The sequence below is a fragment of the Amborella trichopoda genome, chromosome 1 (genome assembly GCF_054954075.1).
Source record: "Amborella trichopoda isolate Santa Cruz 75 chromosome 1, AtrichopodaSantaCruz75HAP2 v2.0, whole genome shotgun sequence".
Classification (NCBI taxonomy): domain Eukaryota; kingdom Viridiplantae; phylum Streptophyta; class Magnoliopsida; order Amborellales; family Amborellaceae; genus Amborella; species Amborella trichopoda.
The window spans coordinates 54,150,329-54,164,610 of NC_142336.1; the positions used below are offsets into that span (position 1 = coordinate 54,150,329).

A 14,282-nucleotide genomic window follows, 5' to 3' on the forward strand; every position below is an offset into this window, starting at 1 on the left:
TAGTGAAATTCATATTAATAATTCAGTGATATGTTGAGTACATGATATTGCTACTTTCAAATATTTAAAGAGATTTAGAAATACTTTAAGAATGCAAGTGGACTCATCTGGTTCGCCGGTGAGGTATTAGTGGACATATTCGGGACGTCGTTAGGGATTAAGTGGACTCATCCGGTATGCCGATGAGGTATAAGTGGACCTATCTGGGATGTCGATAGGGATTAAGTGGACCCATCAGGACGCTGATGGGGTATACAGGTGACCTACTTGGGATGCCAGTAGGGTAATTTGTGAAATCCTTTGAATTATGCACTGCCGTTAAAATGTTATATGCATTTCAATTATTCGGATTATACTTAATTATGCATTTTTTAAAGTGAAACTTTTAATGCATTTTTGTTAATAGATCTTCTTTTTGAAAATATTGATATCTTTCAACCATGATTATTTTTAAGATTATGATGATCACTTACTGAGTAGTCAAACTCATCAAATTATGGTAAACATTTTTTTCAGGATAACTGCGGTTTCATTTTGAGTGCTCGTCAGGATCAACTCTTGAAGATATTGTAGTTGTGCTTAAACTTTCTTTTGTTACTTTGTAAGATTTCGCCACTGTAAGTTTGTCCTATCAAGAGATGTATATATGTTTTGAGTGTCACATCTCAGGAATATCGGTATTATAAATTCTTGGGGCGTGACAATATGTTACTTAAAGAGAAAAATGTTTAAAATGAATATGTCATTTTTACATTTGTTAGGGTTAAAAAAATAGTTAAAAGTGGGTAAAGTTAGTCAGGGAGTAGGAGATATATTTTAAATCCTTGGGTCTATTCAGATATGAAACCCAAAAATATAGGGTACAGGGATATTTCCCCCTTTATGAACGTAGACATGCAGCCCTTAGTTAGTAAATTGATGAATAACAATATATTAGTAAGTAAAATAAGGAAAAAGTTTCCATAAGTTAACGACCTTAAGATGTAGAATTAAGGTGTACCTCAAAAATCCATCATTAAAGGTAAGTTTTGATGTTGAAAAATCATCTAATTGATCATCTCAACATCGAAATGTATAAATAAGAAAAGAAAAAAGATTTGGAATCTGAAATATAGTACATCTTACAACACATTATCTAGACCGTCCATTTTCAAGATTTTCATATGTTTATAGATCTACTTGATTTTAATCATTTTTGGAGTTTAAAATTTTACAATTAGATATGAAAATAGATTTTGAGATAATCTTAAGAATAATTTACATCAAAATTATATGTTTGATAAAATTTGAATGTGAGCCTTAAATGGAATGTTTAAGGTTGCGACCTCATAGAAAGCAGACCCTAAATAAAGTAACAAGGAAAATATCATTTAAGGGAATGAGTACCCTACAACATTATTAAAGGGGTCAAATTCTCTCTATTGATATTTGAGTGTTTAGCTTTTCTTTCTCATTTCAATTAGGTACATCGTCAAAGAGATTTTAAAATTTTCAAATTGCTCTATTTTCCATTGAGAATGAGGAACAATCATAGACATTTCAATAATTTGATCCACAAGAGTCCCCTACTGAATGAAAAAAATGTCCTTTATTGTTCCTCAATACAAAAAAAGAACACAATAATCAGGATTAGTAACTAAAAACGACTAGGGTATTTTTGTCATTGGGCACCTAAATGCCTTAACATGTATCACATGGCTAAAATTTTTCTAGTTGTTCCTCACTACTAATCCTCAATAGTGTGTTTTTTATTTATAATGACGAACAACTAGTGGTATTTTTCTTGATCTATTGGGGCTTTTGGAATGCCCCTGATTGTTCCACATTCCCAATATAGAAGAATGGCAATTCGGAAAATTTTTCATTTTTTTGAGGAGTTGCCTAAGTGAAATGAGAAAGAAAAAGTAATCATCAAATCTTAATAGGAAGAACTCCACCCCTTTAGTGATCTTGTAACGGGTTTCATCCCCTTAAATGACATTTTCCCTAGAAAAATCTGAGTAGTTATCAAAAGTACAGAAAGAAAAACAGAAGTTCTCTACATACATTTTGAACCCTTTCCTTCTAAGAATAATCTTCCAACACATCTCTAAATCCTGCAATCTTCCAACATATCCCTAAATCCTGCCTTTGAATAAGAATCATTAGTTTTTGTGCACTTTTCGCCATCATCTGGTACCATTCTCTATTAAGGAAATTTTTTATTTCATTGAGAATAGATCTTCATGCCTGGGATTTTATGAATTGAATTCTATGAGATTAGTACATTGGCCGAGTCACTCTCTTTGATGACCTGAAGGCTATAGGCTAAAGGCACCATGTTTAGGGCACAAAAGTTCAGCTTCATTAACCTAGCAAACACCACAAGGGCAAGAGAATGATAGCAATGTACGACCAGATCCATCTCTCAAAGGGCCACCAATCCTCACCGGGTTCGGATTCCCCTTCACACTTCCATTGAAATTGTGTTTAACCCAAACATCTTGGGGCAGTTGGCTATTACTAGGCTTCTGAAACTCTACATCTTCTTTTGAAACCCCTTTGAATTCCTTCCTAGACATCCCCCATGAGGCAGTTGGCTTCCAGAATTTTGTTTAGGCATTATCCTCAACTTTAGCCGACCCCAAATAATTGGGAAAAAGTTATGATGATGACGATCCCCAACTTGCATTCTACAGTATCTAATGAAAAGAGGCTTGGTAGCGCCAGTACCTTCCCCTACTATTGAGACGGCCCTTCTCAATTGTAGTTTCGTTACTGGAATACCGTCGGTATTGCTGTCATATTTTCTTTTATGAAAGTCTGGTTCTTCCAGTCCTATCCTTCACCATCATTTTGTTAGTAGTGCTTCGTTCATCGCATCATTTTGTTAGTAGTGCTTCGTTCATCAAGAGCAACCTACTAACTTCCTCTCTCTTCAAGCCGGTAAACTAAACTATCCACACGCAAAAGAGAGCAATCAGTACAAAAAGTCGATCAGATCCAAAAAAATTTATAACTTCCATCCAATCTTGTATTGTTACTTCAATGCCACCCACAGTGTCCAACACGACACGTTCACCTCCATCCACATAAATGTTAAGCAGAGATGAGCCATGTCTACTGTTCTTCAAATCCATTAGAACATAGGCTAATCTCCCACCGTCAATCTATGAAGATGAAGATGGCTTATAGTCTGCCTAGCATATCAGCTTGCGATACTTTTACCACCATCACGTCTCTCGTGGGTTCATCTCCACCGTCCACTGATGAGAATGGGCATGGATGACTAGTCTAGCTATATAAGCATGTAATGAGCTTCTCTCTCTGTCGTGTTGCACCTGCATTGAATACACAACAGGAAAAAACGATACTCTTTTTTAGCAATATTTCCCTTTTTCCATCACCTGCTACTATTGTTGCACTGCTCTTAGGGTGATGTATGCTCCCTTGTCTATTATTATCTCCTACTGTAGTACCTAGATAGGGAGAACCCTACACATACAGATAGCATGCACATGGAATACTAGAGTGCTCCAAATATAGGCAGAGTATAGAGCATAGCCTTATGCGGTCAGGCAGGAACACATAACATAGTAGGCTTAGAGGAGATTTATTCCAGGGGCCATAGCATGATGGAACCAATAACAATTAGATTAGCAGTAATACAACTGTTTGTCTTCTTAGAGTTGTTTCTTTTGCATGACACATGACTGGGAGTGCATCAATAATTGATATTTTTTAACCCTAATTACTCCTTATCTCCACATCGAGTTCCCAACTACCCCAACTGTACCAATACTTTTTAACTTGATTAGCCTATAATAAATGTCAATCCAAACCTAATATCCTAATTTTAGTAAACCCAAAAAGCCAAAATCAAACCCACCCTCTCTCTCACAAATAACTGCTATTAGCTCATTACCATTTGGGATTTGAAAAGAGATTTGTCATTAATGACTTAACATAAATGGGGCTTCAGTAATGGCCGCCATATATCACTAAGGTTCCCATAAAGAATGCTCCACAACACCATATATCCCTAAGGTTCCCATAAAGAATGTGCCAACATCTAGAGTTGTACAGAAAGCTTAACATTTAAAGAATTATTGGACCCGATTCTAAATCCGAATTCAAAGGTTGTGCAATTTTTTTTTTTTTTTTGGGTAAATACAGGTTTTTTTTTATAACATAATTGTTGTACAAATATAATAAAAATAACATTATAAAGACTCTGAAATTCCTCAGAGTAGAATTTCACCAATTAAGTCAAATTCGCAGTTTTTTAATCGCTGATTAACGTCTTTCTTGCACAAAGGAGGGTCTTGCCTTTATAAAATGGAAGCTCAATAGAAAATGAACTAGCCCTCTTTGACATAAATTTCATGCTTAGGGACTAGGTCTATGGCCAAGGCCAGTTCCCCTGTTAAAAATTATAAATAACTACCTAATTTTTGTTAAAAATCTTTAGTTCATGGTTTAAATAATGATTAACTGGATTTTTAAGATGATTTAGGAACTTTCTTACTATGAGCATTAATTTTCATTTTTCTTTGGCTATTAAATATTTCAAATTAATTTTCTTGATTTTAAAACTTTAAAATCTTTTAAAAGCATACTTCTATGTACTTTCTTTTTACACTTTCTTAGATTTTTAGACTTCTAATGATCTTCAACAATGATTAACTTTTTACCATTTTGAATTATGTGAAAACAAAAATCTTTACATTTAGTTCTTGAATCTTTAGCATGTTTTTTCTTGGACTAGCCCAAAATATGCTAAAATTTAAAAAAGCATTGTTATAGACTAACGTGCCATTTGTTTGTGGACCAACTCTTGTTTCAATCCAAATTTTCGAACCAAAGGAATAAAGCAAGAAACCTGAGCAAAAACATGCATATTGATAGTCTTGGTCTCAGATATTATATATTTCAGCACAAAACACCAAATAGTACCCCAAAACTTAAAGACATATATGATTCGCTGTTCCACGTAACCAAAAATACTCAAAACCAGCATATGATACATAGAGCTGACACCAAAAAAGATAGAGAGAGACTAGTCGTATTGCTAGAGAGAAGAGTAGTCGTAATCCTAGAGAGAGAGACTTGTGGATGAGCACGAGAGCAGAGAGTACTATGGATAATGCATGGAGAAGAAAGAGGTTGGATCACTCTCAGATGCATCAGTAGGGACCAGGAGATGTAGCAGAGAGAGAGAGAGTCTACACTTTCATACGTGCATGGAGAGAAGGGGATAAACGTTTCATGGCAGGAAAAGAGAATCTTAGAGAGAGAAAGATTTTAGAAAGCTAGTCATAACGGTAGGTCCACATGCAATCGAGCTCCCCACCATGCTGCTGCCCCGCCTCCGCCACCACAACCTTCTGCTCCGCCACCCCCCATTGCATTGCACCACCGCTACCACTGCTCAACCCCGCATCGTTCCCACCACTGCTCTCACCACCAAAAAAGAAAGGGATATGCAGATTCTCTTGCAAAGATCTCAAGCTCGGAAAAGCGGCCACCCCTCCTCGATTGAAACGAGGTGGTTCAGCCAAAAGAGGCGGCGCAATGGAGTGGTGCAAATAATGAGCCGCCACTTCAGAGAAATGCATCTGACTTTGGCCTTGGTTCTGGTGGATAGGGTTAGAATGAGAAACGGGGGTGGAGAAGCAGGACACGTGGTCTCGCGATGGTGGTCCTCCTCCTCCGCTTTCGCTCTCATAAGAGCAGCAACTTTCTCTCTCTTCCAAGAGGGCCGGGAGCGAAGGTGATCCCGCTTCCGTGTAGGAACCACGACCTTTTTTCCCGCCATTGCTCTTTTGGAACACCCGAGAGACCACCCATTCGTCCTGTGACAAAAAAACAGACGGTCATCGCTTTTCTCTCTATAGAAATATACACTAACGAATTACAGAAGGAAAAGAGTTTGAATTGAAAAGCGGGGGCTTATGGCCGAGTTTTTATGGTGTACCTTAGTGGACCTTGAGAGGTAGTGGTAAGATAATTTGCCGTCAAGGCGGTACTCGTGCATGACCCAGTTGCTCTTCTCGCCCTTGGGTGCCCTTCCTTTGTAGAAAACTAAGGTTTTCTTCATCCCCACAAGTGAACAGGTTCTGGAGCAGTAGATCTCTCGGTCCTTCCCTGTGGCTTTCCAGTAACCAGCTTCCGTGGCCCGGTTCGTTCGGAGCCCGGTCGGGTACTTTCGATCCCGAAGGCTGAAGAAGTACCACTCCTTCTCTCCCATCTTCGCCTTCTCTGAAACCACAACTCAAATCTTAGAGAGAGAGAGGGAACGGGCAGTTTGATGCAGCACACTAATCGACCAAGAAGTTGACACAGTAGAGAGAAAAATATTAGTTTCTTTTGAAATTACAGAAGAGAGACCATCATCTTGATTAATGAGACTAGACAGAATAGACCAGAGACAGTCAGAAAAGCAAAAATCATAATAACAAAGAGAGTACAAATCATGAGAGAGAGAGAGAGAGAGAGAGAGAGAGAGATATGAAAGATAGAGAGCAACGTAGGCTATTATGCAAGAGAACATGAATGAGAGACCCACGTAGAGCATCTAAGTGAAAAATTGAAATAACCGCCGGCAAATCGTCATCACCCTTGACAGCAAAAACCATCGATCAAAACATCATTTTAAAATCCACCAAGCTTTCCGGCAAGTATATATCATTAATTGGAAGTCTGAAACTTTAAGAAAGCAAAAGACCACAGATGTGAAAAGAGAGAGAATGGTTTCACCTGGGAGCTCCCAAGGCTCGCATTTGTTAAGATCAACTTCAGCAATGGCCCTGGCCGTGAAACCACCGTCCAGGACCTTCTTCCTAAGGTAATAAGTAATGAGCTCCTCATCCGTTGGATGGAACCTAAAACCAGGAGGCAGCTGCCCTTCGACCTTCTCCAAATGCCCGAATCCACCGTCCATTTCTAGAGAGAGAAAGGGTGTGCAACTCACAAGTGAACTAAGAGAGAGAACAGAAATCACAAAACTGAGAGAGAGAGAGAAAGCAAATGAAGTCCAGAAGAGAGAGAGAGAGAGAGAGAGGCAGTGGGGTCCGAGGAAGTAAGTTGGGCATGGGTTTTATATGGTTGCTGGACTTTGTTTGTGTGTGTATATTATACGGAGGGATTGAGTCAGGTTTGGCAGAGGGCGGAGGGATAATAATAATAATTACAAGGATCATATCTCTAACTTTCTCTCTCTAAGTCTCTCTGCTCCTGCTGCGTGTACAGCTGGTGCAGCAGATGAAGCAGAGAGAGAGACCCCCGCCCTATTACCACAGAAACATAGAGTGTGTATTTTAGCCCTGTTATCTATACCCGTATTGTAGTAAAATTCGTCCCATGTATTGTATGTAAAGTAAGAAATCGTCGGGTTTTTTTTGGATATTGGGGGTGTGTTTTTTAGAGAGAGAAAGCGTGCGTGCGTAAGTGTGCAGGTATTTTTTGTGTCAGTGTAGAAAGTGAAAGAGGGAACAGAAAGTAGTTTTGAGGGGAGGGGAGGGGAGGGGAGGGGAGGGATTGATCGTAGATCGATAAAGCCTGCACTCATATCTCATCCGTCAGCCGGCAGTACAAAATTAAATCATGAAAGACAGAACCAACTCTCTCTCTAAAATGATAGGAACCAGGCGAATGGCTTAAAAAACCAGAAACCCCCTCCGAGACTCCACCACCACCATCTCTCTGTCTCTCGATGGATGGGAATTTGAAACGCGATGGAATTAGTTATGTTTTAGAGAGAGAAAGAGCAAGCGTCGTCCATCATACCGGGATTGATGTGTGAGGATTTTGACACATCCTGCTCGGAATCCGAGACCCACACAGCTTTACATCAAATCATCCACTCAATCTGCATGCAAGGTCGCCGTTTTCCTGTATTGTATTCTCTCACACCACACCATCTGCAATCAAATCTTCTCCTTTTTCACTCTCTCATCATTTTTCCATCTCCCCTCCCTTTCGAAAAGATGGAAAAGAACATTTTTAGGCAGGTGCTGCCCTTTCCCCATCACACAACACTTTCTCTCTCTTATTCCCTTTTCCTTTACAGGCAGAGAGGCCTCTTAAAAGGATAGCATTTTTGGGCGTTTGCTGTCCCTTTAATCATATTATTATTTACAGTAAACGAACACTTCGTCTCTCTGGTCCTATCTACTCCCATTCTCTCTCTCTCTCTCTAGAAAGTAGAGAGAGAAAAAGAGAGGAGTTTTGTTTTAGGGTTTAAGCGATGGACGGTTGACTTCCCAACACCCGGGCACGCCGCCCCATCGGAGAGTATCTCTCCCAGGATCTCCCCTGACGTTACACTTATGTCACCTTCCGCCCACCAATCCTCTAATATATAATCGACTCTACTACCCTCCTTCTTTTTACCAAATGACAAACATAACCGCAATTGTGGGACCTCTTATACCAACTCCTTTTTCCAATTCAGTGGGTCCAACTCCACAATTAATATTTTAAGTTTTGCAGTGTATTAGATTTTTTTTTTTGTACATAATTTCGTTAACAAATAATTATGTACCTAAATAAATAAAGAAAATACGGCACTTGTTTGTTTAAACTTTGAAATAGGCCACTAATTTCAAGTGAGTCGAGTCGGCTTAAATGATAAACAAAATAGCAAAGTGCTGTGGAGTTGGGGAATTACATTAGTCCTTAAATTGAACTGGGCAATTAAATTATTTGTTTAGTTCTTGACAATCCATATGGTATGAGTTCCCTAGGATTGTTTCACAAGTCCCACATGACTCGGGAGTAGGCTTGCAGATTTTACAATCCAGTATGAAGAAATAAAATTTCCGTTCGAGACTTTTTTAAAATAAAAAAGTTATCCAAAAATTTTCAAGATAAAAAAACAAGACAGACTTCTCCATTTAAGATTAACCCAGACAATGGAGCCCATCAATAATGTAACTCAGGAATACCAAATGTTAGGAACTTAGGATAGATAAGTACATTCAAGTTAATGTTCATGAAAGAGAGAGACCAATAGGACATAGATGTGTATTAGGCAGTGATTTAAAAAACGGATCGCATAAATCGGTCCGAATTGGTGAATTGACATTTTTACAATAGGAAGATGATTTTTTTCTGTAGAAAATCTTCGGTTCTCTTCTAAATTTGGATGATTTCCTATATTTTAATAAAATCAATATGGGATGACCAATTTTTAAGTCGGACAGTGCAATTGTGTGCCGATCCAGTATTTTTTAAATATTAAGAGATGTTTTTCATAGGTGAGGGGAATTCTAATGACAGGACTTCTATTAAGGATAGTTTCCTTCCTTATAACATTCCATCAAAATAATAGTTTAGGAATTCTTAAAATGTTAGGGCAATCCTTGTTTTATTAGGAGTTGGGCCCATGGGACGTTTGGATATATATTTACAGGGCCCAGCCTTTACACCAAAAATAAAGGAGGCGACTCTATAATTTCCTTGGCATGTAGTACAAGATATTTTAATGGGGACAAAACATAAACTATTTCAAATAAAAGACCCGACACCTCACCCCAATCTAATTTATTCTAAAAATTTTGTACCGCGTGGCCGATGAATCGTCCTACAACATAAAAACAGGGGAAGGTACCTGTGTGTGTTTGTAAAGAGAAAAGACAGGAGGGAGACAAATTCACCACACATCTTGATAAGCATAGTGTTTGCACGGAGAGGATTAAATATTACATCGTATAAGTTCTAAAAAATTGAAATAATAATTTTAGATTTGAAAAAAAATAAATAAATTTAATAATAATAATTAAAAGGAAGCAATTTAGCATAGAGAAAGTATGAGACTATCTAACTTGTAAAGTACAAGGTAGTCACATTAATCTTCATCATTAGATGTGAAATGGGTTTTTTTGGATGTGAAATGAGAGCTGTATTTATTTTATTGATCAAGATCAAATTTTAAAATAATTTTTTTAAAATTTTGTGACACATCCAAACTATCAAATTTCACATCGGATGGTTGTAAATAATTGCGAGTTTATGATTACCTTGTATAAAAAATAAATGGGCATATCATCTTTTTACGTTAGATTTGTCTAATTCTTTTATAAAATCATGTAAAATCTATAAAGGTGCGGTTTGTATAGAGCCAAGGCTCGAAACAATCACAATAAAATGTACCTTCAAATAGTATTGAGAAATATAATTTCAGTACTGTAAATCTTTTTTAGAGCCTTAAAATATATTTTCATCATTAATTATAAGATTTAAAGCTTAAAAAATAGTGTAGATTGAGTAAATATATGAAACCTTGAAAAGCTTGAAGATTGAGGTTCAAAAATACATTACAAGATGCACTATTTACAAAACTCGAAATCTATTTTTTTTTTCTAATGTCCATGCGTCTTGATGACGAGATTATCAATTTGAAGATATTTGGGCATCAAAATTACCTTTTCTAATGAAATTTTTGAGGTCCGATTTATTTTGATTGTTTAGAGCCTCGCACTTATATAAACCTTTTCTACCTATAAATCAAATTGATTTCCAATCTTGATCGGTGATTTCTGACTAGACTGGCAACTAATTTTTCAAGCCGTTGGATATGGGAAATTCAACCAGAATTTTACTGCATCTATTTGGAATCTCTAGGGATTTTAAGGGCATGTTTGGATGGACATAATTCACCATCTCAATAAGATTAATTGTAGGAACAAATAATTTGTTGTTTGATAATTTCCATGATAACATATCGAGATTGTCTACGAAAAGACTATCTATCTTTTGTACATGGAAGTCACAATTATTTTTGTCTCTTAAATGTCAAAATGGGTAGTTGTAAGAGTGTTATTCAATAGACACAGTTCCAAAAAATAATAATTCTTGAGCTTCTTAACTCACCCCAAGCCATTCAATTTGACATCTAATGAGTGAGAATGATCGTGACCTCTATACGTAAAAGATAAATAATTTATTTATAGACAATCCCATAGCAATAGATAAATTTACAAGTTTGAAATGCTATTTTTACTCTATTTAGAGTAATTTACAAAAAATCACTTTTTTATACATAGAACTAGCTGAAAATGACTTGATATTGCTAAAAAAATATTTATGAGTTTTAGGCATATTAAAATTTAATTAAATAATATTATACATTACGACCCCGTTTTGGTGAGTCGGTGACTCACCTACTCTGGTGCGTCTCTTATGCATCAAACGTCCAGCCTTAAGATGGACATCAAAGAATGGTGCCTCCACTAAAAGCCAAAATGGATGGTGGAAAAAGAATTTATTTTTCAACAAAAAAAAACATCCATTGATCACAATAGTTGAGATTAGCAATTCGTAAAATGAGGATCTAAAATCTATCTTCAAGATGGATTTTGGAGGTGCCGATTCACTATTTTATAATACGTGATTTAAGAGTATTAAATAGCTAACAAAACAATATTAACTTCAAAACTTAAAATAAATAAAAAGATATATTAACTTCAAATGAAATGGTCCGTTCTTAACACAAAAAGGCAATTAAACATGGGTGTTATGCGACAATTTAAGGGCATTTCATGCTCAAAATTGTACTGTAGAAAAAGCGAAAAAGTTCCTAAGGATGCTACCTTTTAGTGTAAAGTTACGGATGCCCTTCAAAAATCTATCGAAAAAAGTAGTTTTAATATTGAAAAACCCTTTGATTGATCATCTCGACATCGAGAGTATAATTATGAAAAAAAAAAAAGATTTTAAATTTAAAAAATAATACATTTTATATCATATTATCTACACCAAGATATAAAAATAAATTTTAAAATAATCCTAAAAACATTTTACATCAAAATTATACACCATGATCAAATTTGAAGGTGCACCATACCTCTACACCAATGGATGCATCCGTATGCCAACTGCACCCGTGGAAAAATCACTCTCTAATGGTTTTTAACTTCACCAAATGCTTTTCTATTACAACTAATTAGTTTCTATTATAAATCACAACCAATTACCTCGATTAAATTAAAATTAAAAAACGCCCCTGTCAGTAAGTATGGATTATCCCTCCTTTCTAGATGCATTGACCGCTAACTTTTTGGGTAGGTGAATCCAGTTGTCGTTTGAAAACAAACAGAAGTTAATTAGCATTTATTTCTTGAGTAAAACTATGTTAATTCTATGATTAGTCTTTTCAAGGCCACACCAAATCACTATATTTCGCGTAAGCAATGATCACATAATCCTTCCTTGACATTTACGGTTTACATTTATTTTAATCAGTAAATAAGCACCCGTCGGCATGCTCTTACCTCTCTGATCTGTGTCTCGCCAAATACTCTCTCTCTATCTCTCCAAATACTCTTATTCTTGAAGTGCTCTCTTTCTCTCTGTAAATTCCTCTCTATCTCTCCAAATACTCTCAGTCTTGAAGTGCTCTCTCTCTCTAAATATTCTCTCTCTCCTTTCATTCTAAGTGCTTTCTCTCTCTCTAACTATTTTCTCTCTCTCCAAATACTCTCATTCTTGAAGTGCTCTCTCTCTCTAAGTGCGCAGATGCTTCTTAGGGATGTACTGTAAATAAGAAGGGTGGTACCCAGTTCACATGAGAGGGTAATTGTTACGCTTTCTTCTTCGAATCTCTGACATTTTACTTTTGCACTTTGCATATTTACCTTTTAACTTTAAGGTATGTTTTGCCATGGTCTGTGCCAATCAATACATGCTTAATGCCTAATGCCCTAAAGCACAAAGACTCTCTCTCTCTCTCTCTCTCTCTCTCTCTCTCTCTTTCTCTCTGTTTATTTCAGCCTTTTAACTTTATAGCATGTTTTGATATGTTCCCCTACTAATCAAGGCATGCTTCGTGCCTTGAATCTCTCTGTAACTCTCTTTGCCCGTTGCATTTCAACCCTTTTTAACTTAAGAATGTTTTATCGTGTTTTTATACAAATCAATAAATGCTTAATGCGTTAACTCTCTCTCCCTCTATCCTTTCTGAGAATGACCCCCTCCCTCCAACAGAAGAAATGCGCAGGTACTCTCTCTCTCTCCTCTGAAAATGACCTGCCCAGGCAACGTGGATCTCTCTCCATCTCCCCCCAGATGCAACAAGTTGGCAAACCTCTCTCTGTAGAAATGCATGAAATTTGCAAACAAATGATGTGGAGGAGCATTCATCAATTTCCAGAAATGAGGATAGGGATAGATGGTTCAGTTCTGCCAAACCGCGTCGGAGATACTGAGGGCAATTTGGTTATTGCGTGCAACAACCAGCATGACAGAATCAAATTGCAAAATGTGCACCCACCAGACATTCAGTGGTTTGGATACATGGCACGAATGGCTGGCAATTGCTTGGGGTACGGCTCGTTAAACCCAACCTAAAGGTTTAAGGCCCTGTCCCAGTGACCCTACTGGTTTCTTTTTTGTTAAGTTATTAGCCAGGCCAGGACCAGGCAGGGCGGAGCCTGGGCTGGAACAGGTTTGGTCCTGTCCCAGCCTGGACTAGAACAGGACCGGGTCTAGGCTAGAGCACTTTTGTTCCGGTCCAGGGAGGGCCCAATGACAGCCTGTACTAGAACAGGGCCGGGTCTAGTCTAGAGCACTTTTGATCCGGTCCAGGGAGGGCCCAATCCAAGCTTAGGCTAAGGTTGGCCTAGCCCAGCAGCTAATCCTAAAATATTTAAATACGGTGTGGTTGCTAGAAGGCGTCAATCATAGTCAATCAAAATACGGCACACCTCTAAACCATGAGGAAGGATACGCTCTAAGTGTTAGAAAGCCCACCGCCTCAAACTCTATTTTCAAATTTAATTAGCTTTGAAAGTAGTATAGATCAAGCTAAGTCTATAAAATTTTTGAAAATGGATAGTTCAAATAATACATTATTGTTGGGGATTTGAATCTTTTTTATTTTTACTTTATCTTTTTTTATCTAAACATTTTGATATTGAGATGGTCAATTGAAAAGTAACCTTTCAATTGACGAGAGCAAAGCTTTTGTGAAGGATTTTGAGGTGAATCTCACTTCTATAATAGAAGGTTGACACTTCAACATAAACTTTTCTTTGAAAATATGAGGTGAACCAATGAGTGACGTTCACACTAACTGCTCCGTACAAGCAAGAAATCTATTCAGATCAAAGAGATCCAATTCTACTAGAGAGAAACGAGAGGTTGGAATGGGTTCAAGGCATAGGTAGTGATGCGTACTGCAACATGACATTTTAAATTTCATTCCCAATGAACTCATTCCCCCGACCCCTTCCCCCGCATAGAGTGAGTGCAAAGCTAAAAGATTTCATGCTCTTGAAGAGCATTGTATCCATTTACTCTAC

General features: G+C 37.2%; 1 protein-coding gene and 1 long non-coding RNA gene across 4 annotated transcripts; one reads left to right on the top strand and one right to left on the bottom strand.

Moving 5' to 3' along the window:
• Positions 1-4,880: 4,880 nt before the first annotated feature.
• LOC18434770 (protein CUP-SHAPED COTYLEDON 2) lies at positions 4,881-8,090 on the bottom strand. 3 transcript variants are annotated; one of them, XM_020667447.2, is made up of 4 exons: positions 7,768-8,090; positions 6,739-6,924; positions 5,957-6,240; positions 4,881-5,834 (listed from the first exon to the last, which is right to left on the bottom strand). In XM_020667447.2, the coding sequence occupies exons 2-4, from the start codon at positions 6,920-6,922 to the stop codon at positions 5,292-5,294; spliced, it is 1,011 nt and encodes a 336-aa protein (XP_020523106.1). In that variant the 5' UTR covers positions 6,923-6,924; positions 7,768-8,090; the 3' UTR covers positions 4,881-5,291. The 3 variants fall into 3 exon arrangements, with proteins under 3 accessions (XP_020523106.1, XP_020523105.1, NP_001292765.1); XM_020667446.2 differs by having other exon boundaries at positions 6,739-6,959; positions 7,768-8,089; NM_001305836.1 differs by lacking the exon at positions 7,768-8,090 and having other exon boundaries at positions 4,944-5,834; positions 6,739-6,986.
• A 4,211-nt stretch (positions 8,091-12,301) lies between these two features.
• Positions 12,302-13,936, top strand: LOC148783930 (uncharacterized). Its single transcript, XR_016061024.1, has 2 exons — positions 12,302-12,555; positions 12,967-13,936. It is a non-coding gene; the product is annotated as an uncharacterized LOC148783930 (long non-coding RNA).
• The last annotated feature ends 346 nt before the right edge of the window (positions 13,937-14,282 follow it).